At 43.7% G+C, this 20899-nt stretch overlaps 1 protein-coding gene across 1 annotated transcript in view; it reads right to left on the minus strand.

Moving 5' to 3' along the window:
* Nucleotides 1–699: 699 nt before the first annotated feature.
* FRAS1 (Fraser extracellular matrix complex subunit 1) overlaps nucleotides 700–20899 on the minus strand; it is an 868026-nt gene continuing 847826 nt past the window's right edge. The window contains exon 74 of the mRNA XM_029600388.1: nucleotides 700–6449. Coding sequence (XP_029456248.1) covers nucleotides 5856–6449 — 594 coding nt within the window. The 3' untranslated portion in view covers nucleotides 700–5855. The remainder of the gene's footprint in view (nucleotides 6450–20899) is intronic.

The raw sequence follows: 20899 nt of genomic DNA on the forward strand, positions 1-20899 counted from the left end.
TCTAAGGGAGCGATGAGAATTATAATGCTAAATTAATCGGATGAATGGACACACTGGATGGGCCATTCAGTCTTTTTCTGCCGTCATGTTTCTATGTCTGTTTATTTAATTTGAAAGATTATATTGATCCTTTTGCATCTTTCAGAAAGCCAGACTGCTTTTCAGACACCACCTCATTTTGCCTTTCTGTGGGACAGAAATTTGAGAGATTGCTTGGTGTTTTTTAGGCATCCAGTCTCTTTATTGACAGTCACCTCTATTGCAGGCTATTATAAGTGTAGTAACTGTTCTGTAGATGAATATTGCTTGAAAACCTGCAGTCCAGTACATCCTTATTTATTTTGATAACCATATGTTGACTTCCTTGACTGACTATAATACTTCACAAGCCATCTATATGATTGTCTGCCCATGTGGGCATTTTTGTATTGGGAAAAAAAACACAAAGAGGATCAAAACTAGAATTATTGAACATCTGAATTGTATCTGCAACTCTCACTGTTAACACAATGGATACATTCAAATAATTTACCAGTAGACATTTACGGCTCGATTTTGAAAGGGCCACACACGTAAAAACGGGGGGGTTACGTACCGAAGTGCCGGGCCTCTCCAAAGGGGCGGGATGGGGAGGCATGGTCTGGGTGGGCCGGGAAAGCACGCACCAGCAGCTGGCCGGCGCGTGGAATCTACTGCTGCTCCAAAGGAGCAGCAAGGTAAAAAAATGTAAAAAAAATCTAAGAGGTAGGGGGTAGGGATCGGGGAGGAGAGGGGAGAAGATAGGAAGGTTAGATAGGGATATAGGGAACTGGGGAAGCCCTACTCACGTTGCTGCGTGTTACATTATAAAATTCCCTCTCCCCCCGCGTGCGCGAGTCGCAGGCCGCCCGCACATGTGTGCGCGGCTATTGGATTTTATAACATGCACGCGCCAGCTCGCGCATGTTATAAAATCAGCGCGCCCAGGTGCGCGCACTGGGAACCACACGCTGCTTTTCAAATTGTCCCCCTTATTTTGTGGTGAGAAAATTTAGCTCTCATGTGGGGGTGATGTTTCGTAGTCTCTTCACCGTAGAGAACAATGGTGGATTTATTGCTAAATTAGGAGGGAGAATGGAAGGCACTTCTTTTAACAGAAATCTTTGGTATGTTCCCATATTTGAATATGCAGCAGTTATTCCTCTATAAAATTGCTGCCAAATACCAGAATTATTCTGCTTATGGCTAGTAAAACCATTCACTGAGAAAATATATAATTATTTCATTTTTTAATTTTCGCAGCAATATTACAAGCTTTCCTGGTTGACCATTTCTACCACTTATGTGGCTATTTTGACATATACAATATTTTTGTCAATTTTATTAGAATGTAAGGCTTTTTATTTTTGAATATTTTTGAATAAATAAAATGGATTTGTCATGTCAGTTTGATTGGCGTAAAGATTGTTTTGTAGAAAAAACAATAAATAAAAGCCCAGCATTCTCTTTTGACACAATATATTTATCTCCTGATTCGAGATGTTTGTGCCTTCCTGAAGAAGCTTTCTGGCAAAACATGAACCATATATTGCAGTGCCCAGCTTCCTCTAAACAGGAGTTTCTTTTCCAGCTGATGGCAAACTTTTGTATATCTTTCGGACATACATCTATTTTGTCGACTGCATCTGGTATTAGCTGATTGGAAATATTTAAGTATTGCTTTCTTATAAGATTTTCAGTTTCAATTGTTTTGTATTTTTATATTTAGGGAATTTGGTTAAAATTTTTTGGAACACTGGGAAGAGCTTTTTGATGTGAAATGATTATTTGGAGTTACATGTTTCCCTGTGGTTAAGAGGGACTATTGTGTCTGATATAAACACATCTTTTTCACTTATTATTAAAAATAATTTTAATTTTCAATTTTAGTTTTGTTCTCATGTGTTTGAGAAAGATATGCTTATTAAAATATTTTTCTAAAGTAGTATAACAGCTTGTTCTGAGGGCTTTTTCTCTTTGACATCTTGATTATTGTCCCCAGTTATTGAACTGTATGGCCTCTTCTTTTTTTGTGCAATGTGCAAATCAAAGCAATTTGGAGAATGTGACACGGTGGAATCCAAATCCCCAACCAGCCTGATCCTTTCAGTCAATAAAACCGCACAAATACAGTAGCCCACAATGCACCAGATGAAGTTACATTAGAGAACCTGGATAATCAAGTCTTAATTTCATGCAGGACCTGCAGATTGCACAATTATATTTACAGAAATTAAGCCAGTCATCAATGAAACTTTATACATCAAGAAGAAAATGAAAGTGAGTATATATACACATACAGTAAAATTAGTAATGTGTGCATGAATAATATGACACGGTCTTTGTGGATATACATATATAATATCAAATGCAAGTGCCTGAGCTACCAGGAAAGAACTTGGAAGAGGTGCATGTCTTATTGATTGCATCGAAGAATACAATAAGGGTGAACAAATGGGCACCGTACTTGTATTTCCTCTATAGAAGAAAGAATAACTGATTTTTTAATAGAAGTTTTCTTTAATTTAGTACTTAGATAATACAGAAAGATCAAGTAAAAATTTTACACTCACCCACAAAATGTAGGCTTGTCTACACTGCTGCCAATTGGGGAGCATGGAGGTGAAAGCTGCTATTTTCCAAACAAGCAACTAAAAATAGTGCTTCATGAAGTCAGTAGGAACTAGGGATGGATGAGTTGCAACCCCCGTCCTCAAACTGAAGTACGTGAACAAAGCCTTCCCAAACCAATCTTGAAGACCCCAAAGCAGTCCAGTTTAAAATATCCATAACGAAGATGCAAGAGATAAATTTGCACATATGGTAGACCAGTGTATGCAAATTTATCTCATGCATATTCATTGTGGATATCCTGAAAATATGACTGACTGTGGGGTCTCCTGAACAGGCTGGAGAAGACCTGGCTTGAAGGAAGCTTTGTGATTGGCCCAACTTGTTTCATTTTTTCTTCTCCAGCCAGTTCTGAGCACATGTTGGTGGAACTGAATTTTGACTTGCCTGGCACAGCTTACCAAAATTCAAGCTAATTGCAACTATGTTGACTCAACTTTTAAGATGACTCCTTGAGCCAGCACATGGGTTGGCTTGCGCATTTGATCCCCAACTGTCGTACAATTGCTATCATAAATCACATTGACAGTGTGAAATTTACCAAGAGAAGATCTCCCAGTCCCTTCTCCACTCAGCTTATTCAGCAAATATAAACAAGTTCTTCCTTCAAAGTCAGAGAAATCTCACACTGCAGTTCTTTCCAGTCATTTGCAAATTTTGAACAAATCAAATCTTGTAAAACTGGATAAGGCATTAGAATTCGGATTGTTGTCAAAGGGTTATATAGCTAAATCAGAAATATATGGGAAAACTTGAGCGAGGTTGAGCCTATCTGAACTTCCCATCCCTTATGTGCTGATTTTTTAATTATGAACCAAGGGGGCTTGATATCATCATGGTATTTACTGGCACCAGTTCACTTTCTGGATGCTGATCAGATCTTAACAGTCCCAACAAGTGCTATGGAGTGTGACATGGGTAATCTGAGGCCGAGGGCGAGACAGTGGGAGGAAGGACGGCTGTCACCACCGAGGTGACCCCCCTACCCAGTGAAGAAGAGGCCCTGAGTATGCGTCTCTAAGGAGATATTCCGCCATCCCTCATGCTGGCCAGGATTCCTATGGGCATCAATAATAGAGAACTATACAGCGGAAAGATCTAGATTATTTTTAAACTTGATTTTAGGAATTATTAAAATCATATTGCAGATACCTATCCAAAAACGTACATGTGTGTCAGAGGAGGTATAGTTTTCTGTCAATGCTCAAACTGAGCCTTGCCCTTTTGGATTGTAATTGGCATGAATCTCTCATCTATTGGGCCTGATCTTTGATAAATAAGAGATGGCATATAATGTGGTATTTTCTCACAGCAGCAAGGCTGTGCGCCATGATGGAGAAGCATCTGTTCAGATGAAGCTTGAGGTACAGGGGGGAGGGAAAATCTAGAAGGGTGTTAGTGTAGCAAAACCTTTCTAATTCAGTAATGCTCAGTCATTCTGGCAGCAGACTTAAACTTCACTGCTTAATTTCCCACATTTCTTTAACTCATTTGCTATGCTCTATTGTTTTGTCGAAAATCTTTAATCGTATGTCAAAAGGCTTCCAAATGCTTTAAAGAAATTACCAGAAAAAAAAAAAAAAAAGAAACCAACCCCCAACAAAAACATAAGTAACAGTTGACTTCACTACTGTTCTTGTTTTTTTTATTTTGTTAAATTATTGGAAGGTTGTGGAATATATAAGATTTTGTAAAATAAATAATATAAAAAGATGCAAAGTGATCAGCCGGGAAGAGTTAATTAATGGAGGAAAACTGTTAGAAACAATTTAAAATTATAAAATGGGCCTAGTACAGAGGTGGCCAACTCTGGTTCTCAAGAGTCACAAACAGGTCTCGTTTTCAGGATATCCACAGTGAATAGACACGAGATAGATTTGTGAGCACTGCTCCATTGTATGCAAACTGATCTCATGCATATTTATTATGCATATCCTGAAAACAAGGCCTGTTTGTGGCTCTTGAGAACCAGAGTTGTCCACCCCTGGCCTTGTAGAAAGGGAGCACTGAGTAAAGCAATCACAACACAAAACTAAAATAAAATATCAAAGTAGTAGGGAAGAGATAACAGGGCCTTCCACTATCTGCGGCAGGGTCTTTAGTAGTCTAGAATTACAGCATATTTAAACACTCATTAATATTATAAAGGTGTCATGTTTACCCAAATATCCTCCTGTTTTTCCTTTTCACTAATTTCATGTAATGGACCTTGGAAATCCTAATGGATAGGTGCAGCACATGCTAATTTGTCTCAGGCCAATGTTAAGCACATACAATGCCCATTACTGTTTGCTAACCTTGCTATAATTACCCTGATTCTCATACTGGATAATATAATGCAGGGATGGTTCTTCCATTAGATGAACCAGGCAGATGCCTAGGTGACAAATTATTTTGGGATAGAGGTGGCAGCAAAAACCCTGGAAAACTCTAGGTGCCCACTACCCATATTTAAGGCAAGGCATCACAAAAAAAAAAAGAAGGGAATGGATGCTAGGTAGATGTAGGGGGTGGAGACAGAGAGGAAGCTGGGTGTGCAGGGAAGTTGTAGAGCTGGGTGGGTGGAGAAAGGATTCTGGGCAGTAGGGGATTTAGAGAGAGAGGATGCTGAGCCCTGAAAAAAAGGGGCAATGAGACTGCTGATGTGCTAAGCAGGGAGTGACAGGAAAAAAGGATGTTGGAGAGGGAAGAAGCGAGGAGAGATGCTGGATAGGGGAATAGAGAGATGGGATGCTGGGCTCTGTGGATAGGGGGGCAAAGAGAGCGGGGCTGCAGGACCTGGCAAAGGGTGACATGATAGTGAGAGATGGATGCTGTGCCAGAGCTACCACTGATAGGCAGGTGTGTTAACGGGGCAGGGAGCAAGATTAAAGGTTCATCTAGGATGCCTAAAACCCTTGCATCCTGACACTATGACTGCTTGAGTCCTGGGATGTCAAAGAAAAGATACAGTAGGTTTGCTGAGAAATATAGCAAAGTGCAGAAGGAGGTACTACAGGAAAGCCTAAAAGCATTGTCTATCCTGTGCACCAATGCTTCTGCATATTGTGTAATGAGGTAGCTCAGTTGTAAGTTGATGTGATGCATGGCTAGACACCAAGAAATGCCATTTTTCCTTTTTTTGCTCACAAGATTATAAAAATACTAGCATTTTTCTTTGTACAATTTATAAAAAGCCATTAAAAAATATACATATGCATTCACAATCAAACTTCTGTTCCGTCATGTAGGTTGTTGTGAACTTTGACCTCTAGGTTGACTTGTTTCACCTTGACACCTTTAACTTTATACGCATCCTCACTTCTGTTCAGTATGTTAATGTTTCTCACAGTGCAGTAGTGTCTGATAAAATTTTTCTCAAACTGGTCTGTGCTTTTCTTTGAAGCCTCCATCTTCGTGTTGAGAGGATACTCCTCCATTACATTTTTGGCAGGCCTGCTCTTCTTTTGCTTCTTGCACTTCCTAGTTAAGAAGCAAACAGCCAAGAGCACCAGCAGAAGCAACATCACGGCAGCAAAGGCCCCACCTATGGAAGTGCCTGTTTGGGAGGAGGAGGAAGGGGAAGCTGCTGCCTCCATCTCGAGGCTCAGCGATTTCATGTTGGTGCCGTTCTTGATCTGGTCACCTTCATTGTCGTAGATCAGGGAGTCGTCCAGGGTCAGTCCGCCATTCTTGTCCACCAGGTCCCGCCGACTGCGTTGCAGCTGGTAGGCAAGTGAACGCTGCACTCGAGGGCCTGCAATGGTTTCTGGGCCAATGATGTAGATCACCTGAAGGTACCACTGATGTCCAGCTTCCACCTTCACAAAGAAGAATGAAATAGGTGACTCTTCTTTCTACAGTAATACTTTTTAGAAAGCAGACATTTTGCACTGCATATTCCATGATGGAGCTGCCTAGATGTGGGCAGTGCCAGAGAGCAGTTAACTGAGGTCATGATTGTCATCACAGAAACGTAAACTAGAACAGTAAATGAGGCCCGCAGTCTGAAAACTCATAGCGATGAGCTGTCATTTTCAAATGAGAGGGAAAGAATGACAACATTTGTTTCATTTTATGTCATTTCCCTTTGAAAGGGCATAAAGAAACAACATAACATTAAAACCAAAAATAAATTGAAAATGAAAATGAAATGAGAGATAAAACAAAAGACTTTTCCATGCACACCTCTAAGGACCACAAGTGCCGTGCAACTTGGGAGCAATGTGACGCACACCTTTTTATCCTTAAGTTAGTTTACAAGAGCTAACGGGCAGAATAATAATAATAATAATATTGTAAGAAGTGTTGCTTTGCCATGCGATCTACCTATTCAGTAGTTTGCTCTGCTTGTTTTACAAGGGGAAGCAGGCAAATCATAAAAAGGAGGATTCTACTTTTATGAAGATGCTAAAAGGTTGGTGGTCCCCTAATGGCAATCCCTTATAAAATAGCCCAATGGGGATTCTGTGATCCAGCGCACCACTCGCAATCTGGACTTAGGGTGGGTAATTTCACGACAACCTGCTTAATTTATGCATTGCCAAAACACATAAGTTATGCACATTTTCAAAGCAAACTTATGTGATGAAGTTCGCTTTGAAAATGATCCCTAAGAATTGTGCACAAAGCACCCGAACAGAGTTGTACCTGCTTCTTTGCAGGGCGTAACTCGCACAGGTAATTTATGCAAATACTTTTTAAAACCAAAAGTATGCACATAAATCCCAATTCCGCCCCCCTCCCCCATAGAAAGCCTATTGTTTTGTGCGCATACAAGTGTGTGCAAAATCAGGTAGCACATGTACTTTTATGCGCACCACCCTCTGCCAATTTTATAACAAGCCACTGATGCATAACCTTCTATTTTATGCAATACATGGCTTTGAAAATTACCCCCTTAGAGGTTAATGCTGAAAAGTCATTTACCGGTGTAAATGGTTATTTCCTAGCATGTGGATAGATGGATTCAGGCCTAGTGGGTTATGCACCTCTACCAGCAGATGGAGACTGAGCAAACTGATGCCACAGTATATATACTCCTGTAGTCACATCAGCCTGCCAGTATTCTCCGTTTCCAGCAAATGATGGACGTGCATCTCCCTACTGGGGATCGCTTCACATTTTGGAAGGAGAAATAAAAGGAACATTAATTAGTCCTGCTCTCCTGCAGTGATACCTAATGGTCCTTCCCCCAGTTGAGAATTCCTGAAGTGAATTCTGTGGTCCACTTAGATGTGTGCCTTGGTCTGGTAGCTGGTTTATCAGCCAGTGTGGACTTAACTGATTGTACAGCTTAAAGGCAGTGGGTGAACAAAGCCAAGTGTGGCGGTAACAGCAGATGCCCTCTCCTCCCGCAGCTGGAGACTATCTCTGTACTCAGCCGAGAAGAGATGAGCGAAGCTAAGTTTTACTTAAACAAAAAAAAAAAAAAAAGATACCTTAGAGAGACAGTGAAGGAGGGTTGTTCAGGGATTCTCCTTCTCCAGTCTCCAAGCTTGGCGCACCATTCTGAAGTTCATCTCGCCACAAGGGTGCTTCAGGGATGGGGGGGGGGGGGGGGGGGGATGGGCAGCCTTGCAAGTTGAGCAGCCCCTTTTGGCTAGGCCTCAGTCTGAAGCTTTTCCATTGTGCTCCGCATGGTAGGCTACGACAGTGTTTTCTTGCTCTTTTGCCTACACGTTCAGCTGCCCTCTATCGGACGTTGGTTCAGTGGTGCGTCTCGGTGTACGTCCAGGTTTCAGACGCTTAGTTGAGAGTTGACTTGGGCATCCAGGTTAAGCGGTGACTGGCTTGGGCACGCGCTTATCCTGTGCACACAAATTGGGTGTACGTTTGTGTGTGCTTAAGTTGAGACATCTAGCCTTGCGGAACCTAGTCTTGGGATGCCTAGCTCTTGGATGTCTAAATTTTGGACACATATATAAAATAAATTGAATGGCGCCTACAGCTAAGAAGCCTAAGTGCTTTGCCTTGTGCGCTGCCTGTCATATTCGGGTGTCTCAGCCTGGAGTGATCTCTAGCTTGCGCTAGCCCTGTTTAGAGGATCAGGGAGAATTATCTTCCTCTGATTCTATTAAGCCTGGTTCTTCCCAGCCTGGTGAGGTTATGGGTAAAGATGTGTCAGGAGAAACACCTGATACTGGAACTCCCTTGACTGGTTCCTCAGCAGGGGACGGCAGCTCAGTGGGCACCACAAAAGTGCCTCCTGGTTTGGCATGGATCCTCTGCCTTTTCTTGGGTAGAATTCTTTCAGGGATTGAAATCCATTCTTCAGGCGCAGTCCTCAGCCCCGTCCAATCTTGTCAGGTCAGTTCTTCAGGCACTGACCTCTCCCTCTTCTGGTATTACATTTAAGCGCCAAAGTACTCATCAAGCTGCAGGTGTTCCTGACAGGAATCCGGAGGACACTGATGATGAGGCAGATCCTGACTCTCTGGAGGATGGGGAAATTGCTCCAGGACTAGAACCATATAGGATTATGCTGCAGTTCTTTCATAGAGATGAATTGCTGACCCTGATTTCCCAGACACTGAACATGCTGGGAGTTCCTGAAGCAGATTCCATGTCTGATCCAAAGAAAAATCCCATTTTGGTCTCTTTGCATACAGCCTCTTGTTTTTTTCCAGGTTATGGAAGCCATTCAAGAATTGATTGATCTTGATTGGGAAGCACCAGAGGCAAATTTTGAAAAGGGGGGTCAGACTTTGGAAGGCCTCTACCCCCTGGATCCAGTGGCAAGAGAACATCCACATTTCCCGAAAGTGGATGTGCTGGTCTGAGCTGTCTCTATAGGACAACTATCCCTGTGGTGGGAGGAGTGGCCTTGAAGGATGTGCATGATAGAATTGAGGCCATCGCCGTCCTTAAGCAAGCTTTTGAAGCACTGGCAATGACTTTGCAGATAGCTTCCTGTTGTTCCCTGGTGGGTCACTCTTGTTTGCTTCTCTCTCAGGAGGCTGGAGTGTCTTCCAGGACAGTTATGGAACCCGCTGCCACCTTCTTAGCAGAAACAGGCTGCGATTTGGTCCGCACCTCGGCCAGACTAGAGGCTTCGGTAATAGCGGCCAGACGCCAGTTATGGCTAAGGAATTGGTTGGCTGATGCAACCTCTAAGGCTAACCTTACAAAATTGCCTTTTAAAGGCTCACGCTTGTTTGGGAGTGAGTTGGAGAAACTTGCCAGTAAGTGGGGCGAATCTCCAATTCCTCGGTTTTGGGAGGATAAGAAGCAGTTGCTGCGCCCCTTTGGTATGAGGGTTTGTCTCAGACGTTCCAAGCTTTTTTGTCCCTACAAGTCAGGCTCACTGTTCTATAGTTTCCCGGATCACATTTGGAGCCCTTTTTAAATATTGGCGTTACATTGTCCACCCTCCAGTCTGCAGGTACAATTGATGATTTTAATAATAGGTTACAAATTTTTACTAATAGATCTGAAATTTAATTTTTGAGTTCCTTCAGAACCCTGGGGTGATTACCATTAGGTCCAGGTGATTTGCTACTCTTCAGTTTGTCAATCTGGCCTACTACATCTTCCAGGTTCACAGTGATTTGGTTCAGTTCATATGACTCATCACCCTTGAAAACCATCTCTGGAACCGGTATCTCCTCAACATTCGCATTAGTAAGCAAAGAATTTATGTAGTCTTTCTGCAATGGCTTTATCTTCCCTAAGAGCTCCTTTAACACTTCGGTCATCTAACAGATCAATCGACTCTCACAGGTTTCTTGCTTTGGATATATTTTAAAAAGTTTTTATTATGAGTTTTTGCCTCTATAGCCAACTTCATTTCATTTCAAATTCTCAATGATTTACACTTAACTTGAAAATGCTTATGCTTTTTCCTATTGTGATAATAAAATTTATTAGGGCCATCTGTTTAGTGGAAATTCACCAAAAGGGTTCCAGGGGGTACTGCTTGCTTGTAAATTGAGGCATTCTCTCGAACTGTCTCTCTTTAGATAAGTAGAAGAAGTAATGTATCTTTTTGTAGTCATAAAATGTAGTCATAAATGTAGTCATAAAATGTAGATCTTATGTTCTTATGTTCTTTCTTATGTTCTTATCTTCAAGGTTAGTTAGTTTCCCAGGGCTCTGTGGAATGTTAGAAGTAAGCAAATGTTTCCTTTTACCTTGTGACCCTAAATCAAAGGAGTGTTGTTTTAATTACCAGGCAAAACTGTATTTAAGATTGGCCAGTTCAACCACCAATCAAGTCAGTTTCTTAGGCTTACGAGCTGACTTCCTTATGTGCATAAGAAATAAAGGCTTTTGTTCATGAGAAATACACTGTCTCTATTTTCCTGTTGTCCTTTGCTAAACATTTTTTCATTCCACTATTTTCTTCAGATGGATCCTTCTCCAGTTTTTGAAGGATATTTTTTGGCTAAAATAACCTCTTTCACCTCACCTTTTAACCATGCCGGTAATTGTTTGGCTTTCCTTCCACCTTTCTTAATGCGTGGAATACATCTGGATTGCACTTCTAAAATTATATTTTTAAACAATGTCCACGCCTGTTTTACACTTTTAACCTTTGCAGCTACACCTTTTGTTTTTTTTCTATTTTCCTCATTTAATCAACATTTCCCTTTTGAAAATTTAGTGTTAGAGCTGTAGATTTACATATTGTCCCCCTTCCAGTCATTAGTTAAATTTGATCATGATATGATCACTACTGCCAAGTGGCGCCTGGTGACTTGCAGGGTGATCTCCCTGTTACAGGAGCTCGGTTGGGTGGTGAACCTAGCCAAAATCAGTCTTCAGCCATCTCAGTCATTGGAGTATCTGGGTGTGCGATTCGACATGATGCACGGCAAAGTGTTTTTGCCAGAAGGTCTTATTCAAAAGTTGATGTCTCAGGTGTGTCTCTTGGTGAGCACTATACGCCTGACAGTGTGATTCTTTCTACAGGTACTTGGGTTGATGGCAGCAACCCTAAGAACATAAGAACTTAAGAAATTGCCATAGTGGGTCACTGTTTCCAACAGTGGCCAAACCAGGCTACAAGAACCTGGAAAGTACCGAAACACTGTTGTTAATTAGCAGCTTGCTAAATATAGCATAATCATAAGAACATAAGAAATTGCCATACTGGGTCAGACCAAGGGTTCATCAAGCCCAGGATCCTGTTTCCAACAGTGGCCAATCCAGGCTACAAGTGCCTGGCAAGTACTTAAACACTAAGTAGATCACATGCTACTGATGCCAGTAGTAGCAGAGGCCATTCCCTAAGTCAACTTGATTAATAGTAGTTAATGGACTTCTCCTCCAAGAACTTATCCAAACCTTTTTTAAACCCAACCACACTAACTGCACTAACCACATCCTCTGGCAACAAATTCCAGAGCTTAATTGTGTGTTAAGTGAAAAAGGAATTTTCTCTGATTAGTTTTAAATGTGCTACTTGCTAACTTCATGGAGTGTCCCCTAGTCCTTCTATTATCCGAAAGAGTAAATAACCGATTTATATCTACCCGTTCTAGACCTCTCATGATTTGAAAGACTTCTATCTTATCCCCCGCTCAGCCGTCTCTTCTCCAAGCTGAACAGCCCTAACTTCTTTAGCCTTTCCTCATAGGGAAGCTGTTCCATCCCCTTTATCATTTTGGTCGCTCTTCTCTGTATTCTCCAGCGCAACTATATCGGTGACCAGAACTGTATACAGTACTCAAGGTGTTGTCTCACCATGGAGCGATACAGAGGCATTATGACATTTTCCGTTTTATTCACTATTCCCTTCCTAATAATTCCTAACATTCTGTTTTCTTTTTTGTCTGCTGCAGCACACTGAGCTGACAATTTCAATGTATTATCCACTTTGATGCCTAGATCTTTTTCCTGGGTGGTAGCAACTAATATGGAACCTAACATCGCGTAACTTCTGCATTGGTTTTTTCCCCTATATGCAACACCTTGCACTTGTCCACATTAAATTTCATCTGCTATTCGGATGCCCAATCTTCCAGTCTCACAAGGTCCTCCTGCAATTTATCACAATCCGCTTGTGACTTAACTGCTCTGAATAATTTTGTATCATCTGCAAATTTGATATCCTCACGTGTCGTATTCCTTTCCAGATCATTTATAAATATATTGAAAAGCACCAGTCTAAGTACAGATCCCTGAGGCACTCTACTGTTTATCCTTTTCTTCTGAGAAAATTGACCATTTAATCCTATTCTCTGTTTCCTGTCTTTTAACCAGTTTGTAATCCATGAAAGGACATCGCCTCCTATCCCATGACTGGAAATGGTGAAGTGGGCATTCCCTGCTGTCTCATTGGAACCTGAAGGCCCAGGACTATTTGATTCAGCTCCACCTGCCAAAGGAAGACTGCTCTCACCTCCAGTGGTAGTTGCAAGTGGATCATCTGAGAAAGGGAGTTTCTCTGACATTGCTGGACTGGTTGCTACTCACAACAGATGCAAACCTCCAAAGTTGGGGAACTCTCTGGCAAATCAATCAGCTGGAAGCCTGGGCAGTCCAGTTGGTGTGCTTGTAGTTCAGCAACAGACTGCAAGGTTGAGCAATCCGAAAAATGTCAGACAACGCAACGATGGTGGCTTACATCAGTTGACAGGGAGGATCCAAGAGCCAGCAGGTATCACAGGAGATAGACCAACTTATGGAATGGGCGGAAATGCATCTTCAGGTGATTCTGGCATTGTACATTGCAGGAAAAGACAATGTAAGAGCAGTTTTTCTCAGCAGGGAGAGTCTGGACCCAGGAGAATGAGCATTGTCAGATGAGGCTTTCCAGCTAATAGTGGACTGCTGGGGCCTTTTGTTTATAGACCTGCTGGTGACTTTTCGCAATCCAAAAGTTCCTCGATTCTTCAGTCACAGGAGAGATCTGAAGTCCTTGGGTATCGATGCTCTCGTGCAGGTCTGGTTGGAAGACAAGCTGCTGTATGCCTTTCCCCTGTGGCCCATGTTGGGCAGAACAGTTCGAAAGATCGAAGTCCACAGGGGGATGGTGCTCCTGGTTGAACCAGATTGGCCCAGAAGACCATGGTAAGCAGATCTGTGAAAACTCCTGGTAGAAGCCCCTCTTCATCTTCCACCACACTGGAATCTGTTGCAGCAGGGGCCTATACTTCATGAAGATCTGACTCGGTTTTGTTTTACGGTATGGCCCTTGAGAGGGCTTACTTATTGAAGCATGGATATTTTTCTGCGGTGATTGCCATCTTGCTACGAGCTCAAAATTTTCCACTTCCTTAGCTTATGTGCGGATTTGGTGAGTGTTTTGAGGCTTGCTGTGAAGATCAAGGTGTTCTTCCTCGTTCAGTTCAGATCCTGCTCATTTTGGAATTTTTGCAGGATGGGTTAAATAAAGGTTTGGCCCTTAATTCCTTGAAGGTACAGGTATTGGCTCTTGCCTGTTTTAGGTGAATGGTGAATCCTTATCGTCTCACCCTGATGTGGCCCGTTTCTTGAGGGGAGTGAAACATCTTCGTCCTCCCTTGTGGTTACCGGTTCCTTTGTGAAGTCTTAACCTGGTGTTGGATTTCATGGCGGGCCCAACTTTTCAACTGCTGTGCAATCTTTCCTTGTGGTTACTAACCTTGAAAACAGTGTTTCTTCTGATTTGTTCTGTGTGTCGAATTTCCAAGCTGCAGGCCTGGTCTTGCCGGGAGCAGTTCCTTCGGGTGACTCCAGGAGCGATACATTCCTTCATTCTTGCCTAACGTGGTCTTGGGTTTTCACGTGAATCAGTCCATTTCCTTGCCGTCCTTGGATAAGGAAAGAGATGTGGAAGAATATTGCCGGATGCATCCCTTGGATGTCAATAGACATGTCATGAGGTATCTGGAGGTTTTCTAAACCGTTCTGAAAGATAGATTGCCTGTTTGTACTTCATGATGGAGGAAAACTGGGTGAACCAGCTTCACGGGCTACAATTAAGGAGGAGGTCACGCCCATATATGTGGCTGCTGAAAAGCAGTTTCCTACTCAGGTTAGGACTCATTCCTTTAGGACTCAGGCAGCGTCATGGGCAGCGGTTAGATTGTCATCTCCTGTAGACATTTGCTGAGCTGCAACGTGGTCCTCTTTACACACTTTTTCCAGGATGTGGAGGCCCAGGAGGATGCAGCCTTTGCATGTGCGGTGTTGATTGGACTGCGGACAGCCTCCCGCCCTATTCGGGAGTAGCTTGGGTACATCCCACAGGTCCTGAATCCATCTATCCACATGCCAGGAAATGAGAAATTTCTACTTATCTGATTTCCTTTTCCTTAAGGTGGATAGATAGATTTAGCTTCCCGCCCTTGGCTGCTGAATGATTGTGTGATGGTCCTCCTGTGTGGCTGCGTGTTCCAGGGGATTGCTGGTAACTGTTCATCTAGTCCCTAGACTAGTATGCATATGTTCTTGCTTGAGTTCAGTGTTTCTTATTGGTTGAGTAGAGAAATGGTTGTCTGTTTTTAATCAAGTTTTTTGCTAGTCTGTCCACAGTTGCTTTTGAAAAGAATACTTGCAGGCTGATATCACTGCAGGGCTATATATACTGTGATGTCAGTTTGCACCATCTCCATGTGCTGGTAAAGGTGCATAACCCACTGGCCCTGAATCCATCTATGCACCTTAAGGAAAAGGAAATTATCATGTAAGTAGTAATTTCTCATTGCTTGGATAAGCACGTTGACTGAAACCCGCCTTCCCGGTATGCACGCACAGGTACACGTGTTCTGCCGCATTGCACGCATTACCCGCATTTTTGGAGAGGTGTTCCTGGGTCGGGGGAGGCAACAATGCACATAGTTTTGTGTGATTGTTTTTTTTTTTTTAATTTGTAATTTTTATTGCCGACAGACAAATAGTGCATAAACAGCAACAGGCAACAGGTAATGTCAGACAAAAAACAGATAATAATCATTACAAATTGAATACATCCTCTATAGTCCCAACCCCTCCCACCCCCCACCCCCTTCATCATGCTGATCCAAGATAACAACTGAAAAAATGGTAATAGCAAGACATCATGCCGAGCAGAGAAGAAGAAAAAAGAAAAATACAAAGCCCAATGCTCTGAGCCCCACAGGTATAGGAATAGACATCAAAAGAAGTTCACATGGCCACGGTGACAAGGAGACGTTAAAAGGTCAGGCCCCTCCAGGTGGTATATGGTTCCCAAATGGCAGTAAATTTTGAGAGTCGGTGATTTTTCAAGGCGGTAAGTCTGTAGAGAAGACAATTTCTATCAAGGCGGTTCAGAATTTCCTGAGGAGTGGGTGGAAATACCCGTTTCCAGTGAAGAGCAATCTCCATCCTGGTAGCGGCACACACCTGGGAGATGAGAGTTTGTTGGGTGCGGGTTAGGTCATCATGAAAAAGGGATAATAACGCTTGTTCTTTCCGAACCGAAAAGGAGGTCGCTAAGATAGTAGACAGGATTGTAGATATGTATGTCCACACCGGCTGAATGTAGGGGCAGTCCCACCAAACATGTAAGTATGTGCCTTCCTGGAGACACTTGCGCCAACAGAGTGGAGATACTGAAGGAAAGCAGTGGTGCAAGCGGACGGGTGTATAATGCCAACGAAACAACATTTTATAGTTCGCCTCAATGATCCTGGCCGAGATATTGCCCTGCGTGAGCCTAGTAAAAATGCCAATCCAGTCCTCCTCCAGTATCGGCCTGTCCAAGTCCCGCTCCCAGGCTTTCAAATGAGTATATACTGTGAACGGACGCTGGGATAAGAGTGTGTAGAGTTTGGACACCAACCCTCTGGGAGTCTTATCCGATGCGCAGTAACCCTCAAAAAGAGAACGTGTCAGGGAGATCCTTCCCTGAGATCGGAGTTGTAGTAAAAAGTGGCGAAGTTGCAAGTAGGAAAGAAAATCTTGAGATGACAAATGGTACATGTCCGCCAGGTTAGGGAAGGAGATCTCAGTACCTTGTGCAACAAGATGAAAAATATTGGTGATTCCAGCTTGCTTCCAGCGCTGGAAAGCGAGGTTGGGCAGGCCCAATGGGAAATGAGTATTATGGAAGAGTGAAGATTGGAGAAAATAGTCAAAATCCCCCACCAGTTTCGGTTTCCACCGCTTCCATATCTGCAATGTGTGTCTGGTAGTGGGAGACATGACAAGTCCCATCCGCCACGTATTTCTTGGTTGCCAGATAAGCGATGCAAGAGGGGTATCTCCCAGCCATTCCTGTTCGAGGAGCATCCAGGGTTTGGGATCATCCCGTGCATGCCAGCTGACTATAGGTCGCAGTTGTGACGCGGCATAGTACCACTCTAAATTGGGCAAGTTGAGACCTCCCGCCGCTTTGGAAAGATATAGTATGGCGCGTGCAACCCTGGGTGGGCGGTGGTGCCAGAGAAAGCGCAGGAGTTTCCGCTGCCATAGGCGCAAAGTGTTATTGCCCACAGGAATAGGTAGCGTTTGGAAGAAGTAGAGAAGTCGTGGAAGAATGTTCATCTTAAGGGTCGCAAGTCGGCCCAGCCACGTAAGAGGTAGGGATTGCCATTTGTCGAGGTCTTTATCTATCTTCTGTATAAGAGGTGCATAATTAAGCTGGAACAAATCCGCCGTTTTGTTACTAAGGTGAACCCCGAGATATTTCAGCTTATGGGAAGCTCACTTAAAGGCGTGTGAAGCTTTCAGCGAGCGCACCAAATCTGGTGGGCAAGTCAGGTTAAGGATCTCCGATTTGTCCCAGTTGATTTTAAAGCCGGAGAGGGCACTAAAAGTTGCTAACTCCAATTCAATTGCCGGTAGGGAAGTGTTGGGCTTACCCACTGTGAAAAGGATGTCGTCTGCAAATAACGACAGCTTGTACTGCTGAGCATTGACAGCAAATCCCCACACATTCAGATTATGCCTAATGCTGATTGCCAGGGGCTCGAGAAAAATAGCAAATAATAAGGGTGACAGGGGGCATCCCTGCCTAGTCCCCCTACACACTGGAAAGGGTGCCGTATACCTCCCGTTGATCTTAAGACAGGCGGTAGGGAGATGGTATAGTGTGCTGATCCAATTCTGGAAGAAGGGGCCAAAGTTCATGTGATGCAGAGTCTGAAATAAAAATGGCCAATGCACCATATTGAAAGCTTTTTCAGCGTCTATTGCTAACAAAAGCTGGGCAGCTGGTTGAGTGGAGGAACCCCCAATAATATTAATAATTTTGCGGACATTATCACTGGCCATGCGCCCCGGGATAAATCCCGCCTGATCTGGGTGTATGATTCGCGCAACAAAACGATTAATCCTATCGGCTAGAATCTTAGCCAACAATTTAAGGTCCAAATTAATGAGAGAGATCGGTCGGTAGGAGGCGCATAGCGTGGGGTCCCTACCCGGTTTGGCTAAGATGGTAATGCCTGCCTTGTTAGAGTCAGCCTGTAAGACTCCGCCCTCCCGCAAGGTATTAAAATGGCGCTTTAGATAAGGTGCAATATTTGAGCCAAAAGATTTATAAAATTTGGCAGTGAGGCCATCCGGGCCTGGGGATTTCCCAACCTTTAGAGTTTTGATCGCCATCATTATATCAAGGACAGATATCTCTGCATTGAGAAGATCCGTCATTTCAGGGGACAACTGGGGCAATTGCATAGATTGTAGGTAATTATCTATATCTCCCAACTGTATATGAGATTCCGCAGTGTACAGGGTCTGGTAGAACTTGAGGAATTGCTGAGCTATAACAGAATGGGAGGATGCAATATCGCCCCGATCCGTCTTAATTTTTAGTATATGATTTTGGAGGGACTGTTTTTTCAATTACTGGGCTAAAATCCGTCCAGCCTTATTGCCCCCTTCAAAGTAAGTCTGTCTGGTAAGATTAAGCACATGAGCGATGTGGGCCAGGTCAAGCCGTTGCAATTCCTCCCTAGCCTTGGGATAGCTGAGCAAGGACCTTTTTAGACCCTGTCTGCACGTGTCGAATCGTAAGAGATCGGATTTGATCTCTCAGGTGGAGACAGGCTGCTTCTCTCTGTTTTTTGAGGTGCACTGAATGTGATATAAAATGTCCTCTAATGTAGGCCTTAAAACTATCCCACAGTGTAATGGGGGAAGGTACCGAGGAGTCATTTAGGTGAAAATAATCGGTGATAATAGACCTGGTTTCCTCAGTGAAGGAAGGGTCCAGTAGAACCGAGTCATTAAGGCGCCAAAACCTACATCCAGAATCGCCGCCGTGGAGGTATAACGTAATCATGATCGGGGCATGGTCAGACCAAGAAATTATTCCCACCTCAGGACATTGAATAGAATGATAAAGGAATTTATCCACCAGCATGTAATCAATTCTAGAGTAGGAATCGTGGGCCTTGGAATAGTATGTGTATGATCTAGAATGGGGATAGGTGAGTCTCCACGGATCTACCAGGTCATGCGCCTGCATTAAGTCCTTAAGAGCTCGGGAGTGCGCTATAGCCGTGTGAGAGTGACCTTTAGAGGTATCTAGAGAGGGTGCAATAGTAACGTTGAGGTCACCACCGACAATGAGCCTACCCTCTGCATGTTGTAGAATGAGATGTTGCATTTGTTTGAAAAAAGCAGCCTGGTGCATACATATTTAAAATGGTAAAATCCATGTTATGGACAGAAAAACAAAGAAGTAAATATCGTCCCCCCGGATCAGAAACACATTTTTTACACTCCAGGGCCAGATGGGAAGCAAAAAGAATGCCCACTCCAGTATATTTAGCTTTTTTGGAGGCAGCAGCATAGTATTGGCTATTAAATTTCGGAGATTTCATGAGGGATTCATAACTGCGCAGTAAGTGGGTCTCCTGCAATAGTATTATATCAGGTGAGATAAGGGACATCTCCTTATAAAAAAGGGAGCGCTTCTGAGGCGAATTAAAGCCCTTAACATTAAGGGACAGAATTTTCAATTGGGCCATAATGGTATAAATGGATATGGGTCAAAAAACCCAACCACCAGGAGGACCCGAAGCTCCTCCACTACGGTACCAACCATGGTAGCGCTGGCCTCTGGAAAAATCAGAAATAAGAAGCCCCAATCCTGGGGTAACATACAGTCGAGGGCCGTCCGACCTTCCCAGAGCATGAAAAACAAAACCTGCGTGGGCATTCTAATACACAACCCATGAGTAAACAACAGCATGATCCCCAGAAGGATTAATAACATCCTCCTATCCCCAAAGAACTGCCTGCTAATCCCCTCCAGGCAGGCTTCCTCCCATCCTAAATTGGGGGTAGAGGTAGGATCACAGGAGTATAAATCTCACTGCCCACCCCCATCCACCCTCCAAAGGTAGAAAACATCAACAAGAAATGAAAAATTAGTAAACTGCGTCATAAACTGGTACTCCCCAAAACACTCAAGTTCAGCAATATGAACAGTCAGCCAACGTGGCAGCAATGGTCATATGCAGCAGAGAAACTGCAAGCTTGTGCAAATTGCAGGTCAACCCTGCCCCAGTTCAAGGAACGCTGGCCGGACCCTGGCTGGATGAAGAACCCCCAGACTGCCGGCGCAGGCGACTGTTGCGAGGGCCGACCCGCTGCCATGCCGGATAGGGCGGTCGCGACGTCTGAAGACTCCCCCTCTTCAGGGGGGACTGCGGTGAAGAGTAGCCGATGGCAGACAGACTGGAATAGGCCTCATCAGGGTGGATACACTTATGAGTGACCCCATCCAAAGCATAGGATAAACCGAAGGGGTGCAGCCATCTGTATTTTATATTTTTGGTACGTAGAAACGCCGTTATGTCCCTGAATGTTTGTCGGTTTTGCAGAGTGGCAAAGGAGAGATCCGGGAAAATGGAAATAGAGTGTCCCTCCCAAGGCCATTGAGGTTTTGCTCTCGCTGCAAACGCCACTTTTTCCTTGGTTAAATAATCCGAGAAGCAAACAATTATGTCTCTCGCTTTATTAGGTTGGGGGGCTTTCAGTGCTCGATGCGCCCGATCAAACCTGAGGAGGGGTAGAGTTTCTGCATCACTTTGACCGGTCTCTTGCAGAAGGGAGAGGCAGAAACTTTTAATTAGTGCGTGGCAATCTTCCGACGGCGTCCCCTCGGGAAAACCCCTAAAGCGGAGATTGCTCCGCCGGGTGCGATTCTCCAAATCGGCCAGTTTAGCATAAAGTTGAACGCTCTCGGCACGGTTCTCGTCGCACGACTTTTTATTAGAGGAAGCGAGCACAGCTGTACCTTAGAGTCTGACGTCCAGGTCATCTACCCGATGGCCTAATGAATTAAGATCGTCCCGCATTTCCTCCATACGCGCCTGCAGGTCCTGACGGTAGGTTTTAATGTCAGCCCGTATATTGGAGAACCATT

This window comes from Rhinatrema bivittatum, chromosome 1 (genome assembly GCF_901001135.1).
Source record: "Rhinatrema bivittatum chromosome 1, aRhiBiv1.1, whole genome shotgun sequence".
Taxonomy (NCBI): Eukaryota; Metazoa; Chordata; class Amphibia; order Gymnophiona; family Rhinatrematidae; genus Rhinatrema; species Rhinatrema bivittatum.